The sequence below is a fragment of the Phyllobates terribilis genome, unplaced genomic scaffold (genome assembly GCF_046119375.1).
Source record: "Phyllobates terribilis strain yellow unplaced genomic scaffold, ASM4611937v1 Scaffold_12__6_contigs__length_324123572, whole genome shotgun sequence".
Classification (NCBI taxonomy): domain Eukaryota; kingdom Metazoa; phylum Chordata; class Amphibia; order Anura; family Dendrobatidae; genus Phyllobates; species Phyllobates terribilis.
In genome coordinates this window covers 96,982,464-97,002,824 of record NW_027362772.1, presented here as the reverse complement: position 1 = coordinate 97,002,824, position 20,361 = coordinate 96,982,464, and the positions used below count along the sequence as shown (strand labels likewise).

The window sequence follows — 20,361 nt, the reverse complement described above, 5'->3', positions numbered from 1 at the left end:
TACTGATCCTGAGTTACCTCCTGTATTATACCCCAGAGCTGCACTCACTATTCTGCTGGTGCAGTCACTGTGTACATACATTACATTACTGATCCTGAGTTACATCCTGTATTATACTCCAGAGCTGCACTCACTATTCTGCTGGTGCAGTCACTGTGTATATGCATTACATTACTGATCCTGAGTTACCTCCTGTATTATACTCCAGAGCTGCACTCACTATTCTGCTGGTGCAGTCACCGTGTACATACATTACATTACTGATCCTGAGTTACATCCTGTATTATACTCCAGAGCTGCACTCACTATTCTGCTGGTGGAGTCACTGTGTACATACATTACATTACTGATCCTGAGTTACATCCTGTATTATACTCCAGAGCTGCACTCACTATTCTGCTGGTGCAGTCACTGTGTACATACATTACATTACTGATCCTGAGTTACATCCTGTATTATACTCCAGAGCTGCACTCACTATTCTGCTGGTGCAGTCACTGTGTACATACATTACATTACTGATCCGGAGTTACATCCTGTATTATACTCCAGAGCTGCGCTCACTATTCTGCTGGTGCAGTCACTATGTACATACATTACATTACTGATCCTGAGTTACATCCTGTATTATACTCCAGAGCTGCACTCACTATTCTGCTGGTGCAGTCACTGTGTACATACATTACATTACTGATCCTGAGTTACATCCTGTATTATACTCCAGAGCTGCACTCACTATTCTGCTGGTGCAGTCACTGTGTACATACATTACATTACTGATCCGGAGTTACATCCTGTATTATACTCCAGAGCTGCGCTCACTATTCTGCTGGTGCAGTCACTATGTACATACATTACATTACTGATCCTGAGTTACATCCTGTATTATACTCCAGAGCTGCACTCACTATTCTGCTGGTGCAGTCACTGTGTACATACATTACATTACTGATCCTGAGTTACATCCTGTATTATACTCCAGAGCTGCACTCAGTCTTCTTCTTGTCGTTCCTGTGCCCGCAGGATGCCATGCTCGTTATTCTGAAGAGCCTGATGCCCTCGTCACTCTTCAACATCGTCGGCTTCGGTTCCACCTTCAAGTCCTTGTTCCCCTGCAGTCAGAGCTACAACGAGGTGAGTCCCTTGTGGCCAATCAGATCACAGCCAATATTACCGCCGGATTCTGATTGGTCGGCTCGGGCGGTTCTGCGAGCCGTCAGTGTCAGGTCCGCGCTCCGTCCTGATCCTGCAGGTTCTGGTTCTGGCCGGAGGAGGGATAAACAGGAATCACAGTTTACTTTTCGCGGGAAGCTTTTCCTGTTCGCTGTGAGATTCCGTACATTGTATCTACACATATCCGTTATTTATACACATTCTATCTAGTGTTACATCTATATACATTGTATCACTGACAGATGTCACCTGTCAGCAGTGATTGCCAGGGATCGCCCCCTGCTGGTCTGAGCTGGTCGAGCACATCATCTGACGCAGATCATATGGTAACAGTACAATGGCGGCAGTATTTGTCTCCCATCTCCTTGTACTTTACAGAAGAGTTAATAGAGCTGGGGGCATTAGAAGGGCGGCTCATTCTTTTATTATAGAAAGCTCCATGGGCTGACGGGTGAGTGAGGGGAGACACCGCGTACAACTCATAGGGTTCTGGTTACCATGTAGTTGTCAGATCAGTATGCGCCTCTCAGAAAATAATCGTGGAGTCAGTGCAAAAAACATTCGACATCATATAACCTATATAATACTGCTATACAGTGCAGAAATAATACCGCCACACAGCACCTACATAATACTGCCATACAATGCAGAAATAATACCGCCACGCAGCACCTACATAATACTGCTATACAATGCAGAAATAATACCGCCACACAGCACCTACATAATACTGCCATACAGTGCAGAAATAATACCGCCACACAGCACCTACATAATACTGCTATACAATGCAGAAATAATACCGCCGCACAGCACCTTCATAATACTGCCATACAATGCAGTTGTAATACCACCACACAGTGTCTACATAATACTGCCATACAGTGCAGAAATAACACCGTCACACAGTGCCTACATAATACTGCCATACAGTGCAGAAATAATACCGCCACACAGTGCCTACATAATACTGCTATACAGTGCAGAAATAACACCGTCACACAGTGCCTACATAATGTTGCCATACAGTGCAGAAATAACACGTCACACAGTGCCTACATAATACTGCCATACATTGCAGAAATAACACCGTCACACAGTGCCTACATAATACTGCCATACAGTGCAGAAATAATACCGCCACACAGTGCCTATATAATACTGCTATACAGTGTAGAAATAATACCGTCACACAGTGCCTACATAATACCGCTATACAATAAATCTATAATACTGCCATACAATACAGAAATAATACCGCCACACAGTGCCTACATAATACTGCCATACAATGCAGAAATAATACCGCCACACACTGCCTACATAATACTGCCATACAGTTCAGAAATAACACCGTCACGCAGCACCTGCATAATACTGCCATACAATGCAGCTATAAAACCACCACACAGCACCTGCATAATACTGCCATACAATGCAGCTATAAAACCACCACACAGCACCTACATAATACTGCTATACAATGCAGAAATAATACCGCCGCACAGCACCTTCATAATACTGCCATACAATGCAGAAATAATACCACCACACAGCACCTACATAATACTGCCATACAATGCAGTTGTAATACCACCACACAGCACCTACATAATACTGCCATACAATGCAGTTGTAATACCACCACACAGCACCTACATAATACTGCTATACAGTGCAGAAATAACACCGTCACACAGTGCCTACATAATACTGCCATACAGTGCAGAAATAATACCGCCACACAGTGCCTACATAATACTGCTATACAGTGCAGAAATAATACCGCCACACAGTGCCTACATAATACCGCTATACAATAAATCTATAATACTGCCATACAATACAGAAATAATACCGCCACGCAGTGCCAACATATAGCTGCATTGTATAGTAGTACTAATTCCGCCACTCAGTGCCTACATAACACTGCTACACAGTGCAGAAATAATTCCGCCACACAGCACCTACATAATACTGCCATACAATGCAGAAATAATACCGCCACACACTGCCTACATAATACTGCCATACAATGCAGAAATAATACCGCCACACACTGCCTACATAATACTGCCATACAATGCAGAAATAATACCGCCACACAGTGCCTACATAATACTGCTATACAGTGCAGAAATAATACCGCCACACAGCGCCTACATAATACTGCCATACAGTGCAGCTATAATACCACCACACAGTGTCTACATAATACTGCCATACAATGCAGAAATAATACCGCCACACACTGCCTACATAATACTGCCATACAATGCAGAAATAATACCGCCACACAGTGCCTACATAATACTGCTATACAGTGCAGAAATAATACCGCCACACAGCGCCTACATAATACTGCCATACAGTGCAGAAATAACACCGCCATACAGTGCCTACATAATACTGCCATACAATGCAGAAATAATACCGCCACACAGTGCCTACATAATACTGCCATACAATGCAGAAATAATACCGCCACACAGTGCCTACATAATACTGCTATACAGTGCAGAAATAACACCGCCATACAGTGCCTACATAATACTGCTATACAGTGCAGAAATAATACCGCCACACAGTGCCTACATAATACTGCCATACAGTGCCTACATAATACTGCTATACAGTGCAGAAATAATACCGCCACACAGCGCCTACATAATACTGTCATACAATGCAGCTATAATACCACCACACAGTGTCTACATAATACTGCCATACAATGCAGAAATAATACCGCCACACAATGCCTACATAATACTGCCATACAATGCAGCTATAATACCACCACACAGTGCCTACATAATACTGCTATACAGTGTAGAAATAATACCGCCACACAGTGCCTACATAATACTGCCATACAGTGCAGAAATAACACCGCCATACAGTGCCTACATAATACTGCTATACAATGCAGAAATAATACCGCCACACAGCACCTACATAATACTGCCATACAATGCAGCTATAATACCACCACACAGTGTCTACATAATACTGCCATACAATGCAGAAATAATACCGCCACACAATGCCTACATAATACTGCCATACAGTTCAGAAATAATACCGTCACGCAGCACCTGCATAATACTGCCATACAATGCAGCTATAAAACCACCACACAGCACCTGCATAATACTGCCATACAATGCAGCTATAATACCACCACACAGCGCCTACATAATACTGCCATACAATGCAGTTGTAATACCACCACACAGCACCTACATAATACTGCCATACAATGCAGTTGTAATACCGCCACACAGCGCCTACATAATACTGCCATACAGTGCAGAAATAACACCGCCATACAGTGCCTACATAATACTGCTATACAATGCAGAAATAATACCGCCACACAGCACCTACATAATACTGCCATACAATGCAGCTATAATACCACCACACAGTGCCTACATAATACTGCCTTACAGTGCAGAAATAACACCGCCACACAGCACCTACATAATACTGCCATACAATACAGCTATAATACCACCACACAGTGTCTACATAATACTGCTATACAATGCAGAAATAATACCGCCACACAGCACCTACATAATACTGCCATACAATGCAGCTATAATACCACCACACAGTGCCTACATAATACTGCCTTACAATGCAGTTGTAATACCACCACACAGCACCTACATAATACTGCCATACAGTGCAGAAATAACACCGCCATACAGTGCCTACATAATACTGCTATACAATGCAGAAATAATACCGCCACACAGTGCCTACATAATACTGCCTTACAGTGCAGAAATAACACCGCCACACAGCACCTACATAATACTGCCATACAATACAGCTATAATACCACCACACAGTGTCTACATAATACTGCTATACAATGCAGAAATAACACCGCCACACAGCACCTACATAATACTGCCATACAATACAGCTATAATACCACCACACAGTGTCTACATAATACTGCTATACAATGCAGAAATAACACCGCCACACAGCACCTACATAATACTGCCATACAATGCAGCTATAATACCACCACACAGTGTCTACATAATACTGCCATACAATGCAGAAATAATACCGCCACACAATGCCTACATAATACTGCTATACAGTGCAGAAATAACACCGTCACACAGTGCCTACATAATACTGCCTTACAGTGCAGAAATAACACCGTCAGACAGTGCCTACATAATACTGCCTTACAGTGCAGAAATAACACTGTCACACAGTGCCTACATAATACTGCCATACAGTGCAGAAATAACACCGTCACACAGTGCCTACATAATACTGCCATACAGTGCAGAAATAATACCGCCACACTGTGCCTACATAATACTGCTATACAATGCAGAAATAATACCGCCACACAGCACCTACATAATACTGCCATACAGTGCAGAAATAATACCGCCACACAGCACCTACATAATACTGCCATACAGTGCAGAAATAATACCGCCACACACTGCCTACATAATACCGCTATACAATGCAGAAATAATACCACCACACAGTGCCTACATAATACTGCCATACAATGCAGCTATACCACCACACAGCGCCTTCATAATACTGCCATACAATGCAGTTGTAATACTGCCACACAGCACCTACATAATACTGCTATACAGTGCAGAAATAATACCGCTACACAGTGCCTACATAATACTGCCATACAATGCAGAAATAACACCGTCACACAGTGCCTACATAATGCCGCTATACAATAAATTTATAATACCGCCATACAATATAGAAATAATACTGCCACACAGTGCCTACATAATACTGCTATGCAGTGCAGAAATAACACCGCCACACAGTGCCTACATAATACTGCCATACAGTGCAGAAATAACACCGTCACACAGTGCCTACATTACGAAACCATAAATGCAGAAATTATACCATCAAACAATGCCTATATAATACAGCCATACAGTGCAGATATAATAACCCCCACAAAGTGCCTACTCAGAACTGCCATACAGGACAGAATTAATAAAACCACATACTGCCACGTAATACCGCCATACAGTGCAGATGTAATACCGCCACACAGGGCCTACATAGTACTGCTAGCCAGAAATCATACCGCCACACAGTGCCTACATAGTACTGCTAGCCAGAAATCATACCGCCACACAGTGCCTACATAATACTGCTAGCAAGAAATCATACCGACACACACTACATATTTAATGAGGCCATACAAGGCAGGAGTTATATCATCACACCATGCCTACATAATACTACTCTGCAATACATATATAATACCGCCATATAGCGAAGACTGACACACAGCTAGAGCAACAGAGGACGCTGCATAGAAATTCACAGCCGTGTGTCATTTGGGGTCTGTGGAGAGCTGGGTGAAGCCCCCCATAATGCCTGTGAGGACCACCAGAGGTGGCGGTGTATTCTGACACAGAATCGTCGCTGTGGATGAGATGAACAGATCATTGCTACGTCCTGATCACATTGAATGACCCCCGCAGGTCATCCCGAACCCTGGGGCAGAATATTAAGGAAAGAGCCGGATATAATCCCTGTATTATCCGTATAGTGGGGATTATGGGAATTCATTCCTGCCATAATTAGGTTACAATCTGCTGTGGCGGTCTGCGCCCGGCGCCACCGCGGGTCCTGGCCGCGGCCTCTTAGTGCCTCTGCGCTATCGATCCTGCCACTCCGGATGCGACTGATGGAGAGGAGCAGCTGAGAGTCGTCCCAGTGTATGGTATTCTGCAGCTGTCAGGGAATGATGAGAGTTGTAGTTTCCCAACCAGCAGAAAGTCAGCACAGCATAAGGGGCTGTCAGCGCATGATGGGAGTTGTAGTTTCCCAGCAGTCAGAGTCGCAGGATCCTTCTATGAGATGTGCCCTGATATTCCCCCTGTATAACTGGACAGATGTGCAGACAGGAGGCTGAAGACACCACAGAGGGGAGCAGAGGAGTTACTGTTCAGGAGCCTGGGAAAGCTGGGTAAATCCTCCATATTGGATGCAAGGAATTCGATGACCGTCCTACCCATGTAATGTCTTGCAGGAAAACCTCGCCATCGCCTGTGAGAGCATGAAGAAGCTGCGAGCTGACATGGGCGGCACCAACATCCTGTCGCCCCTGAACTGGATCATTCGGCAGCCGGTGTGCCGCGGCTACCCTCGTCTCCTCTTCCTGCTGACGGACGGAGCTGTCAGCAACACCGGCAAAGTCATCGAGCTGATCCGTCATCACTCCTCGTTCACCCGGTAAAGTCAGGAGGGCCGCGCTCGCTATATCCAGCACTCGCCAGTGTGCAGCAGGGGGACTGCCATGGGGTCATGCAAACACCCCACCAGCAAAAGGCCATGTGTGTCCGATATACCGGGGAAGTCTCCAGACATCGGTCACCCGTGTCATCCCCCACGACTGCAAATCTGAGCCAGCACATAGAATACACGGAAATATTTTTTATGACATTCTGAGCATTAGATGGCGCTGCTCCATTGCAGATTTTACCACTGTGTTGCTAATGTTGGACATACGGTGCGTGTATTTTGCAGATGCTACAGCTTCGGCATTGGCCAGAATGCTTGCCGCCGGCTTGTCCAGGGAGTGGCGAGCGTGTCCAAGGGCAGTGCCGAATTCCTAATAGAAGGAGAAAGACTGCAACCCAAGGTCAGTCGCCCAAGAGTGGATGTCACGGTCTGGGGTCTGAGCCATTTTACACCGGCACCCTCCATGCCTTGCTGTCCTCGTGGCTGACTGCTGAGGACAAAAGCATGAAGCGCTAGTGCCATATAACTCAAATGTCACCCATCTTGATTTATCATCTTGCAGATGCTGCAGTCTCTGAAGAAGTCGATGGCCCCGGTCCTCAGTGACGTGACCGTGGAGTGGGTCTTCCCGGAAAGCACTGAGGTCCTGATCTCCCCGATCAGCTCCAGCTTCCTGTTCCCTGGAGACCGGCTGGTGGGATACGGAGTTGTGTGCAGCACGGCCCGCTTCCTCTCAAATCCTCGTACCGTGAGCACAAAAACCCTTATTATCTCTGGAAACCTGTCCTGACCTGATACTTCACACAGCGGAGGGTCTGTTACAATTGTATCCAGTGTAGTCATCATCTTTGGGACTCCAGGCAGATACATCTTCATGCCTCCCAACTTTTGAAGAAGAGAAAGAGGGACAGATTATGCTGCGCACTACGTGCGCCACGGCAGATTTTGGCCACACCCCAATCCACGCCCATTTAACATTTCTTTCTTCCCTGGCAGGAGGACTTGTCAGAGGGGCGCTGGTAATGAGGGGCATTCAGCAGATGGCCCTCATCCCCATTCCTGGTATGCATGGCACCATCATCCCCAATTCTGGAATGCATGGCACCCCTCATCCCCAATCCTGGTATGCATGGACTCCTCATCCCCCAATCCTGGTATGCATGGCCTCCTCATCCCCCAATCTTGAAATGCATGGCCCCCTCGTCCCCAATCCTGGTATGCATGGCTCCCTCATCCCTTATCCTGGTATGCATGCCCCCCTCAGACCCAATCCTGGTATGCATGGCCCCCTCATGCCCCATTCCTGGTATGCATGGTCCCCTCATGCCCCATTCCTGGTATGCATGGCCCCCTCATGCCCCATTCCTGGTATGCATGGCCTCCTCATGCCCCAATCCTGGTATGCATGGCCCCCTCATGCCCCATTCCTGGTATGCATGGCCCCCTCATGCCCCAATCCTGGTATGCATGGCCCCCCTATTCCTGGTATACATGGCCCCCCATCACTGCACACATGAAAAAAATAAACACTTCTTCTCACCTTCCTTCCTCCCCTCTGCTCCAGCGCTGCGTCCTGTTTGTCAGCAGCTGATCTCAGCATCTGAGCAGCGCATGACATCCCTGCCATGCACCCTCAGATGCCGAGGTGAGATGTGGGGATATTCACTCCTCTCCACGCCGGGACTATGTTCGTGGAGAGGAGTGAATGGTCATTCTCTTTAATAGCGCGCACTGTCAGCACGGCTGCAGCTCTGTGATCCTCTGTGCCCGCTACTAAAGGGAATGAATATTCACTCCTCGCCACGCCCATGGGACTAGAGAAGAGTGAATATTCATTCTCTCTAATAGCGGGCACACAGGATTGCGGAGCCGCAGCAGGAAGCCAGCGGCTGCGATTGACAGTGTGTGCTATTAAGGAGAATGAATATTCACTCCTCTCCACTCCCATGGGTGTGGAGAAGAGTGAATATTCATCTTCTTTAGCAGCGGGCACATGTAGTAGCTGACAGCTACTAGCTGTTCCTGCTGCTCCACCGCCACAACCCCCCACCACCCTCCACAGCTGGGAGAACAGCTGAGCCGTGGCGGGACGCGGGACTGAGCCCCCAAAGCGGGACAGTCCCTTCGGAAAACGGAACGGTGGGGATCTATGCATTTTATCTGCACTGATACATTGTAACAAGATGTCAGGGCTGTAGAGGATTGTTCAGATGTGACACAATTGTAACAAACCCTCAGCTTTGAGTTTAAGTGAATCTGAATGTGTTTCAGTCCTGTGATGTTATTTATTATGATGCATCCTGTCCAGGCATTAGTTGTTACAGAGTAATATAACTACTTGTATCTGATAAGGCAGAGGGATAGATTATGGGTGGGAAAATAAGTGTAATTGGAAGGACAAATGTGTGCTGCTATAATCCAGATCCATACTATAACAATGGCTGCAGGAAGGACAGGACCTTGTAACAGTGGCTGTAGGAAGCACAGAACCTTGCAACAGTGGCTGCAGGAAGCACAGGACCTTGTAACAGTGACTGCAGTAAGCACAGGACCTTGTAACAGTGACTGCAGGAAGCACAGGACCTTGTAACAGTGGCTGCAGGAAGCACAGAACCTTGTAACAGTGGCTGCAGGAAGCATAAGACCTTGTAACAGTGGCTGTAGGAAGCACAGGGCCATGTAACCGTGACTGCAGGAAGCACAGAACCTTGTAACAGTGACTGCAGGAAGCACATGACCTGGTAACAGTGGCTGCAGGAAGCACAGAACCTTGTAACAGTGGCTGCAGGAAGCACAGGACCTTGTAACAGTGGCTGTAGGAAGCACAGGACCATGTAACAGTGACTGCAGGAAGCTCATGACCTTGTAACAGTGGCTGCAGAAAGCACAGGACCTTGTAACAGTGGCTGCAGGAAGCGCAGGACTATGTAACAGTGACTGCAGGAAGTGCATGACCTTGTAGTAGTGGCTGTAGGAAGCACAGGACCATGTAACAGTGATTGCAGGAAGCACAGAACCTTGTAACAGTGACTGTTGGAAGCACATGACCTTGTAACAGTGGCTGCAGGAAGCACAGAACCTTGTAACAGTGGCTGCAGGAAGCACAGGACCTTGTAACAGTGGCTGTAAGAAGCACAGGACCTTGTAACAGTGACTGCAGGAAGCACATGACCTGGTAACAGTGACTGCAGGAAGCATAGGACCTTGTAACAGTGGCTGTAGGAAGCACAGGATCATGTAACAGTGACTGCAGGAAGCACAGAACCTTGTAACAGTGGCTGCAGGAAGCGCAGGTCCTTGTAACAGTGGCTGCAGGAAGTGCAGGACCTTGTAACAGTGGCTGCAGGAAGCCCAGGACCTTGTAACAGTGACTGCAGTAAGCCCAGGACCTTGTAACAGTGGCTGCAGGAAGCACAGAACCTTGTAACAGTGACTGCAGGAAGCACTGGACTATGTAACAGTGGCTGCAGGAAGCACAGGACCTTGCAACAGTGGCTGCAGGAAGCGCAGGACTATTTAACAGTGGCTGCAGGAAGCACAGGACCTTGTAACAGTGGCTGCAGGAAGCGCAGGACCATGTAACAGTGGCTGCAGGAAGCACAGAACCTTGTAACAGTGACTGCAGTAAGCACAGGACTATGTAACAGTGGCTGCAGGAAGCACAGGACCTTGTAACAGTGACTGCAGTAAGCACAGAACCTTGTAACAGTGGCTGCAGGAAGCGCAGGACTATGTAACAGTGACTGCAGGAAGTGCAGGACCTTGTAGTAGTGGCTGTAGGAAGCACAGGACCATGTAACAGTGACTGTTGGAAGCACATGACCTTGTAACAGTGGCTGCAGGAAGCACAGAACCTTGTAACAGTGGCTGCAGGAAGCACAGGACCTTGTAACAGTGGCTGTAGGAAGCACAGGACCATGTAACAGTGACTGCAGGAAGCACAGAACCTTGTAACAGTGACTGCAGGAAGCACATGACCTGGTAACAGTGGCTGCAGGAAGCACAGAACCTTGTAACAGTGGCTGCAGGAAGCACAGGACCTTGTAACAGTGGCTGTAGGAAGCACAGGGCCATGTAACCGTGACTGCAGGAAGCACAGAACCTTGTAACAGTGACTGCAGGAAGCACATGACCTGGAAACAGTGGCTGCAGGAAGCACAGAACCTTGTAACAGTGGCTGCAGGAAGCACAGGACCTTGTAACAGTGGCTGTAGGAAGCACAGGACCATGTAACAGTGACTGCAGGAAGCACAGAACCTTGTAACAGTGGCTGCAGGAAGCACAGGACCTTGTAACAGTGACTGCAGTAAGCACAGGACCTTGCAACAGTGGCTGCAGGAAGCGCAGGACTATGTAACAGTGGCTGCAGGAAGTGCAGGACCATGCAACAGTGGCTGCAGGAAGCGCAGGACCATGCAACAGTGGCTGCAGAAAGCGCAAGGCCATGTAATAGTGGCTGCAGAAAGCACAGGACCTTGTAGTAGTGGCTGCAGGAAGCACAGAACCTTGTAACAGTGACTGCAGGAAGCACATGACCTGGTAACAGTGGCTGCAGGAAGCACAGAACCTTGTAACAGTGGCTGCAGGAAGCACAGAACCTTGTAGCAGTGGCTGCAGGAAGCACAGGACCTTGTAACAGTGACTGCAGGAAGCACATGACCTGGTAACAGTGACTGCAGGAAGCATAGGACCTTGTAACAGTGGCTGTAGGAAGCACAGGACCATGTAACAGTGACTGCAGGAAGCACAGAACCTTGTAACAGTGACTGTTGGAAGCACATGACCTTGTAACAGTGGCTGCAGGAAGCACAGAACCTTGTAACAGTGGCTGCAGGAAGCACAGGACCTTGTAACAGTGGCTGTAAGAAGCACAGGACCATGTAACAGTGACTGCAGGAAGCACAGAACCTTGTAACAGTGACTGCAGGAAGCACATGACCTGGTAACAGTGGCTGCAGGAAGCACAGAACCTTGTAACAGTGGCTGCAGGAAGCACAGGACCTTGTAACAGTGGCTGTAGGAAGCACAGGACCATGTAACAGTGACTGCAGGAAGCACAGAACCTTGTAACAGTGACTGCAGGAAGCTCATGACCTTGTAACAGTGGCTGCAGGAAGCACAGAACCTTGTAACAGTGGCTGCAGGAAGCACAGAACCTTGTAACAGTGGCTGCAGGAAGCACAGGACCTTGTAACAGTGACTGCAGGAAGCACATGACCTGGTAACAGTGACTGCAGGAAGCATAGGACCTTGTAACAGTGGCTGTAGGAAGCACAGGACCATGTAACAGTGACTGCAGGGAGCACAGAACCTTGTAACAGTGACTGCAGGAAGCACAGGACCTTGTAACAGTGGCTGCAGGAAGCACAGGACCTTGTAACAGTGACTGCAGGAAGCACAGGACCTTGTAACAGTGACTGCAGGAAGCACATGACCTTGTAACAGTGGCTGCAGGAAGCACAGGACCTTGTAACAGTGACTGCAGGAAGCACAGGACCTTGTAACAGTGACTGCAGGAAGCACCGGACCTTGTAACAGTGGCTGCAGGAAGCACAGGACCTTGTAACAGTGGCTGCAGGAAGCACAGGACCTTGTAACAGTGGCTGCAGGAAGCACAGGACCTTGTAACGGTGACTGCAGGAAGCACAGGACCTTGTAACGGTGACTGCAGGAAGCACAGGACCTTGTAACAGTGGCTGCAGGAAGCACAGAACCTTGTAACAGTGACTGCAGGAAGCACAGGACCTTGTAACAGTGACTGCAGGAAGCACAGGACCGTGTAACAGTGGCTGCAGGAAGCGCAGGACCTTGTAACAGTGGCTGCAGGAAGCACAGGACCTTGTAACAGTGACTGCAGGAAGCACAGGACCTTGTAACAGTGGCTGCAGGAAGCGCAGGACCTTGTAACAGTGACTGCAGGAAGCACATGACCTGGTAACAGTGACTGCAGGAAGCATAGGACCTTGTAACAGTGGCTGTAGGAAGCACAGGACCATGTAACAGTGACTGCAGGGAGCACAGAACCTTGTAACAGTGACTGCAGGAAGCACAGGACCTTGTAACAGTGGCTGCAGGAAGCACAGGACCTTGTAACAGTGACTGCAGGAAGCACAGGACCTTGTAACAGTGACTGCAGGAAGCACATGACCTTGTAACAGTGACTGCAGGAAGCACAGGACCTTGTAACAGTGGCTGCAGGAAGCGCAGGACCTTGTAACAGTGGCTGCAGGAAGCGCAGGACCTTGTAACAGTGGCTGCAGGAAGCACAGGACCTTGTAACAGTGGCTGCAGGAAGCACAGGACCTTGTAACAGTGGCTGCAGGAAGCACAGGACCTTGTAACAGTGACTGCAGTAAGCACAGGACCTTGTAACAGTGGCTGCAGGAAGCGCAGGACCTTGTAACAGTGGCTGCAGGAAGCACAGGACCTTGTAACAGTGACTGCAGTAAGCACAGGACCTTGTAACAGTGACTGCAGGAAGCGCAGGACCTTCGCAATGTGCGTGGCCACTCAGCGCTTTCTACGGTCAATGTTCCCTTCTTGCCTCATTGAGTTAAATAGTTGGTTTTCTCCTCTGCTGGAGCGTGGACCCTCGCTGCAGCTGAGCCCATACCAATATTATCTCCGCTCCGGCCTCCCGCACGTGTCGCTGACGCTCCGGTCTCAGAAGCGCAGATCTCTGCTTTTTATAAACAGTTACACAAACGGCCATAAAAAGTAGTGACCCCCGGGGAGGCACAGGCGCTCCTAGAAAGCCTCCATCACCGAGCAACTCGGCTCACAAAATGCTCTGAAATACTCTTATCTATCAGATATTTGTCAATTGCAGTCAATGGTTTATTCATGGGGTTATATATTTAGAAAGAGCGGGGGAGGGGCTTACTTAAAGGGATTCTTCATGGCATTTAAAGCCATGAAGTTGTATTATAGTCTGTTTGCCACTTTTGAAACCACCAGCGATTCAGCTGCATGAATGGCCATAGTCTTCCTGCGTACAATATATACATTGAGCTCAATGGAAGAACTGTCTGCAGCCGGCTCCTCGGCTCCCCCTAGTGGAAGCTAAAGGCAGCGCAAATGTTACCATTAACGATTTGCATTGAATTTAGGGTCTGTTTACAAAATACCTAAAGGCTGTCACGTGTTTGTCATCGATACATTGTAGCACTTATCGGGTGATTTTTTAACCCTTTCCTATCGCTTACAAGAGCTGTAGATTTCCCTCTACGCTGGGCAAGGACACGGTTAATTTTCCTTAATCCGCTCACAGATATTCAGTTCTCCGTAGACGCAGTTCAGCTTTTTTGGCTTTCACCATGGAAACGGAATAAGTGGTAACGAGGCAGAAATCGGAACCTTCATTTCTCGAGATTCTTTTAAGTCGACCTATAAACTTCCGATCAAGGGGCGACGGCGTCTCCAGAAACTTCGCCTTTTCTTAAAAGACTCGCTGCTTAAAGGGGATCTCCACCTGTAGGTATTATTAGAAAACCTAGGCTGCGATAGAGGGAGCCCTGGTGTCACTGCTTCTCCAGCTGAGCAGTTTAGTCCTCTCTGGTTGCGATTGATACATTGTAGCAACATTTCAAATGAGTTGCTAGGCAGCAGTTCCTTAGCAACCAGTCTTTCTCAGATGATTCAGAACTGAGACTAAATAAAGGGCTGAGAGGAGGCAAGAAGATTTGTCAGGGCAAAGCTATGGCCATTCTGTCCCTTACTGTTTACTGTAACAATGAGTGGAGATGGAGAACCCCTTTAAATGTCACCATGACTTTTTGCATCTTCTCTCCTTCCAGGACAAGAGGCGGAGATACAGTATGATGCGCTCTCAGGAATCGGGAAGTTCTGTATTTTTTCAGTCACAAGACTCTTCTGAAAGCGGAGGGTCGAGGGGTCAACAAGACGGGGGTCTTCCCTCAGAGCAGAACACCGAATTCCTGAACGGCAAAGAGGATCTGGCTGGAGAGTGTGGTAAGGTCATCGGTACCATGCGAGGGTCACTGGCACCCGGTCATCCACTATGCCGGAGCCGGTGACTAAGACCGACCTGAAGGCTCCTCACTGAGGACGGGTTTAGCCATGTGATCAAGAGCCATAATTCCGGTTTGCTCTTCCAGCAGTTGATCCCGGCTATCAGCGCAGAGCCTACAGCACCAGTCAGATTGCCGACCACCAGCCCTTGCCAAGATCCCACGCTGCCAGTGACCCCAGCATGGCCCAGGAGAAGAGTCCCCTCTGCAGGATCCAAATCCAGGAACTTCAGGGTACAGGCGACACGAGCGCCGACATTCAGGAGTCTCAGGTACCACGTGACACCATGCACAAGAAAAGATCTCCAAGAGGAAATTCTGAGAATTATTTAACATTTATTATCATCCAATCACAGACTGACCTGCTACATAAACTGTGACCTCACTGTGACATCATCAGTCGATTACAGACTAACCGTCTGCTTAAACTGTGTGACATCACCATTTCCACTCCATGACATCACAATCATAGACAGACCTGTTACACTAAACTGCCTTCACCTTGTGACATCATCACCCAATCACTAGCTGGCATTCTGCATAGCCTGTGACCTCACTGCCCTCATCATGACCTCACTGGCCTCACCCTGTGACCTCACTGGCCTCACCCTGTGACTTCACTGCCCTCACCGTGGCCTCACTGGCCTCACACAATGACCTCACTGGCCTCACACAATGACCTCACTGGCCTCACCCTGTGACCTCACTGGCCTCACTCTGTGACCTCACTGGCCTCAACATGTGACCTCACTGACTTCAACATGTGACCTCACTTCCCTCTCCCTGTGACCTCACTACCCTAACCCTGTGACCTCACTACTCTAACCCTGTGACCTCACTGCCCTCACCCAGTGACCTCACTGCCCTCACCCAGTGACCTCACTGCCCTCACCCTGTGACCTCACTGCCCTCACCCCGTGACTTCACCATTCAGTGACCATACTGGGAGTTATTAACCTAACCTGACCTTTATCACGGTCAGTGTGAGGCTGCAGAGGACGCCGATGTCCCGGAGGACGCCGATGTCCCGGAGGACGCCGTTGTCCCGGAAGACGCCGATGTCCCGGAAGACGCCGATGTCCCTGAAGACGCCGATGTCCCGGAGGACGCCGATGTCCCGGAGGACGCCGATGTCCCGGAAGACGCCGATGTCCCGGAGGACGCCGATGTCCCGGAGGACGCGCCTCTTCAGTCCCCGCCATCCACTTGGATTACATTTCCGTTTCCTCTCAGGACGACGCGGCCGCGCTTCCTGCGTATGAGAAAAACACTTTCAATAAAAGCCATTTCTGGCCTGTAAATAATTCACATGTAATAACACGGCGTCCCCGCTGAGGTCCCGGACCACGGCGTCACTGCTACCATTAACCCTCTCTACACCGGCATTGGCAGCATTGTGTCATATCTGTAACCACCTGAGGCGCGCCGGCACCGAAAGGGTAAAAGAGAGAATCTGTGAGAACTGCCGAGCTCGGCAGGAGGCGCGGAGCCCCCCACACAATGCCATTAATGCCGATCACCTCCCAGGAGAGATCGGGAGCCGCGGAGGTCGGGGGAAATGCCATTACATTAATTGGCCGCCTCTCCGATGCTGAGCGCCTCGTCTCTAGATGCCTCTTTGCTGTTGTCTTAGTGTATTATGCTCCCTGCGAGTCGCTCGGAAACGGGGCCACCATATAAGCCAACTGCTCCCGAGTCGCCATGGAAACAAGGCCCAGGTTAAAGACTTCCATCCATCTCATTTGCAATTTTCAGAACCCAACTAAGAAAAAAGCCAAAGCACCCAAACCACACCAGGGGCACGAGTTACAGAACCAAAAATGGAGCCTCACGCCCGAACCACACTAGGGGCACAAGACACACAACCAAGAATGGAGCCTCAAGCCCAAATCACACCAGGCGCACGAGTTACAGAACCAAAAATGGAGCCTCACGCCCGAACCACACTAGGGGCACAAGACACCCAACCAAGAATGGAGCCTCAAGCCCAAATCACACCAGGCGCACGAGTTACAGAACCAAAAATGGAGCCTCACGCCCAAACCACACTAGGGGCACAAGACACACAACCAAGAATGGAGCCTCACGCCCAAACCACACCAGGGGCACGAGTCCCAGAACCAAGAAAGGAGCTCAATGTCCTAACCACACCAGAGGCATGAGTTACTGAGCCAAAAATGGAGCCTCACGCCCGAACCACACTAGGGGCACAAGACACACAACCAAGAATGGAGCCTCACGCCCAAACCACACTAGGGGCACGAGTCCCAGAACCAAGAAAGGAGCTCAATGTCCTAACCACACCAGGGGCATGAGTTACAGAGCCAAAAATGGAGCCTCACGCCCAAGCCACACCAGGGGCACGAGTTACAGAACCAAAAATGGAGCCTCGCACCAAAACCATGCCAAGGACATGTATCCCAGAACCAAGAAAGGAGCCCAATGTCCAAACCACACCGGGGGCACGAGTCCCAGAACCAAGAAAGGGCTCAATGTCCAAACCACACCGGGGGCACAAGTCCCAGAGCCAAGAAGCTAGCCCAATGTCCAAATCACACTAGGGGCACAAGTCGCAGAACCAAGAAGGGAGCCTCGCACCAAAACCATGCCAAGGACATGTATCCCAGAACCAAGAAAGGAGCCCAATGTCTAAACCACACAAGGGGCACGAGTCCCATAACCAAGAAAGGGCTCAATGTCCAAACCACACCAGGGGCACGAGTCCCAGAACCAAGAATCGAGCCCAATGTCCAAGTCACACCAGGGGCACAAGTCCCAGAACCAAGAATGAAGCCCAATGTCCAAACCACACCAGGGGCACGAGTCCCAGAGCCAAGATGGGAGCCCATTGTCCAAACCATGCCAGAGGCACAAGTCCCAGAACCAAGAATGAAGCCCAATGTCCAAACCACCCCAGGGGCACGAGTCCCAGAGCCAAGAAGGGAGCCCATTGTCCAAACCACGCCAGGGGCATGAGTCCCACAACCAAGAATCGAGCCCAATGTCTAAACCACACCGGGGCACGAGTCACAAAACCAAGAATGGAGCCTCACCCAAAACCACGCCAGGGGTATGAATCCCAGAACCAAAAAGGGAGCCCAATGTCCAAACCACACCAGGTGCACGAGTCACAAAACCAAGAATAGAGCCTCACACACACTAGGGACACAAGTCACAGAACCAAGAATGGAGCCATGTGCCAAAACCACACCAGGGGCAAGAATCCCAGAACCGAGAAGGGAGCCCAATGTCCAAAACTCTCTAGGGGCACGAGTCACAAAACCAAAAATGGATCTTCGTGCCCAAAACACACTAGGGGCTCAAGTCGCAGAACCAAGAAATGAGCCATGTGCCAAAACCACACCAGGGGCAAGAATCACAGAACCAAGAAGGGAGTCCAATGTCCAAATCATGCCAGGGCATGAGTCCCAGAACCGAGAAAGGAGCACGATACCCAAACCTCGCCAGGGGCATGAGTTGCACAACCAAGGAGGGAGCCCAGCACCCAAACCATTCCAGGGCCAAGAGTCCAAGAACCAAGAAGGGAGGTCGATACCCAAACCATTCAAAAGCATGAGTCCCAAAACTGAGAAGGGAGCCTGGTATCCAAACCATGCCAGGGGCACACGTGCCACAGCCAAGAAAGGAACACGATGTCCAAATCACACCAGGTGCATGAATCCCAGAACCAAGAAGGGGGCCCAGTGCCCAAAGAGCTTTACAGCAGCAGTCGGAGGTGCAGCTGAATGTAATACATCTTCATAGCAGTGGCTGATAAAAAAGAAAAAACTACAACTTTCAGCAAGGGCAGCCTCGGGGTCTGCTGAGAGGTGTAGTTTGCAACACAGGTGTTATAGCTGGTGGTGATAGGGTTAAACAGCATACAAGGCCGAGTATTTAGGGTTATAAAAGGTAAGTAACAAATTTGGATGTATGCTAAGCATGTGGTTTAAATAAAAACCTGTTCCCTAATATAATTTGTCGCAGAGGTTCTTGCTGTTTATAATCTGGTTCTGCCGTTTCTGCAAGACGTTTCTTACAAATCTTGCACAAGAATCACTTGCAGTACCACTTTTCACCACCGCCAGTGACATAAGAATTAGTGCAACAGCGCCTCCACCTCGCCTTAATCTTAAACATTAGAAGGAAACGTCCTACAGAAACGGCGGAAAAAAAACCTTAATCATGACAAGAAAAGTACTGCAGACGTCCATGATACAGAAGGTGGGTGTCACAACCTCTTTAAGGGCATTTTTTTTTACCTTGTAGTTATCCGATCGCACGGCTTTTGATACTTTGTTTGCAATGTGTTTCCATAATCTTGACAATGTTTCATCGTATCAGTAGAGTTTATAATAAAGTTTGCCTTGGCACAATGTAGAGAAATAATGACAAGAATCAGAAACGATGGATTTTTTTTTTGTCTTCCATAGTCTCTTATGGCAGTGGAAAAAAAATCCCGCTTGTTCCCCTGACCTTTTCATTATTTTTATAATTACTGGTGCAGGGTGTCTACATCGTACATTATTGCTTTATAGGTTAGACCGGAAGTCAGGCATTCAAAAATGACCACCAAGTACTTACCACATCTGCGGAAATATCCTGCGTATCTAGTGATCTCCAACCTCTGCCTCCCCACCACCATTCATGCCCTAACAAGTTCAGGACGGAGTTTTACGGCAGTGGCGGTCTGTAGGTTTTCTAGAAGTTTTTATCAATTTCCAAAATTTCCAAATTTCACCCCATTCTGTTCCTTAGATTAACTACAGCCAATGGTAACAATAACTATGGATATCATTAGTGGTCATCTTGGTTAATTACAGTAGAAGGAAAAGATAACAATGACTCTCTAAGCCAACCACCGACAACCTAGAGCAAA

General features: G+C 48.6%; 1 protein-coding gene across 3 annotated transcripts in view; it reads left to right on the top strand.

Moving 5' to 3' along the window:
* The window catches only part of VWA5B1 (von Willebrand factor A domain containing 5B1), a 108,968-nt gene that overhangs the window by 71,886 nt on the left and 16,721 nt on the right, over positions 1-20,361 (top strand). For 2 of the 3 annotated variants that reach the window (XM_073656213.1, XM_073656214.1), the window contains exons 9-14: positions 1,024-1,134; positions 7,241-7,443; positions 7,738-7,852; positions 8,015-8,200; positions 15,249-15,423; positions 15,570-15,754. In XM_073656213.1, the coding sequence (XP_073512314.1) occupies positions 1,024-1,134; positions 7,241-7,443; positions 7,738-7,852; positions 8,015-8,200; positions 15,249-15,423; positions 15,570-15,754 (975 nt within the window). The remainder of the gene's footprint in view (positions 1-1,023; positions 1,135-7,240; positions 7,444-7,737; positions 7,853-8,014; positions 8,201-15,248; positions 15,424-15,569; positions 15,755-20,361) is intronic. The other variant, XM_073656212.1, reaches the window with a different exon arrangement.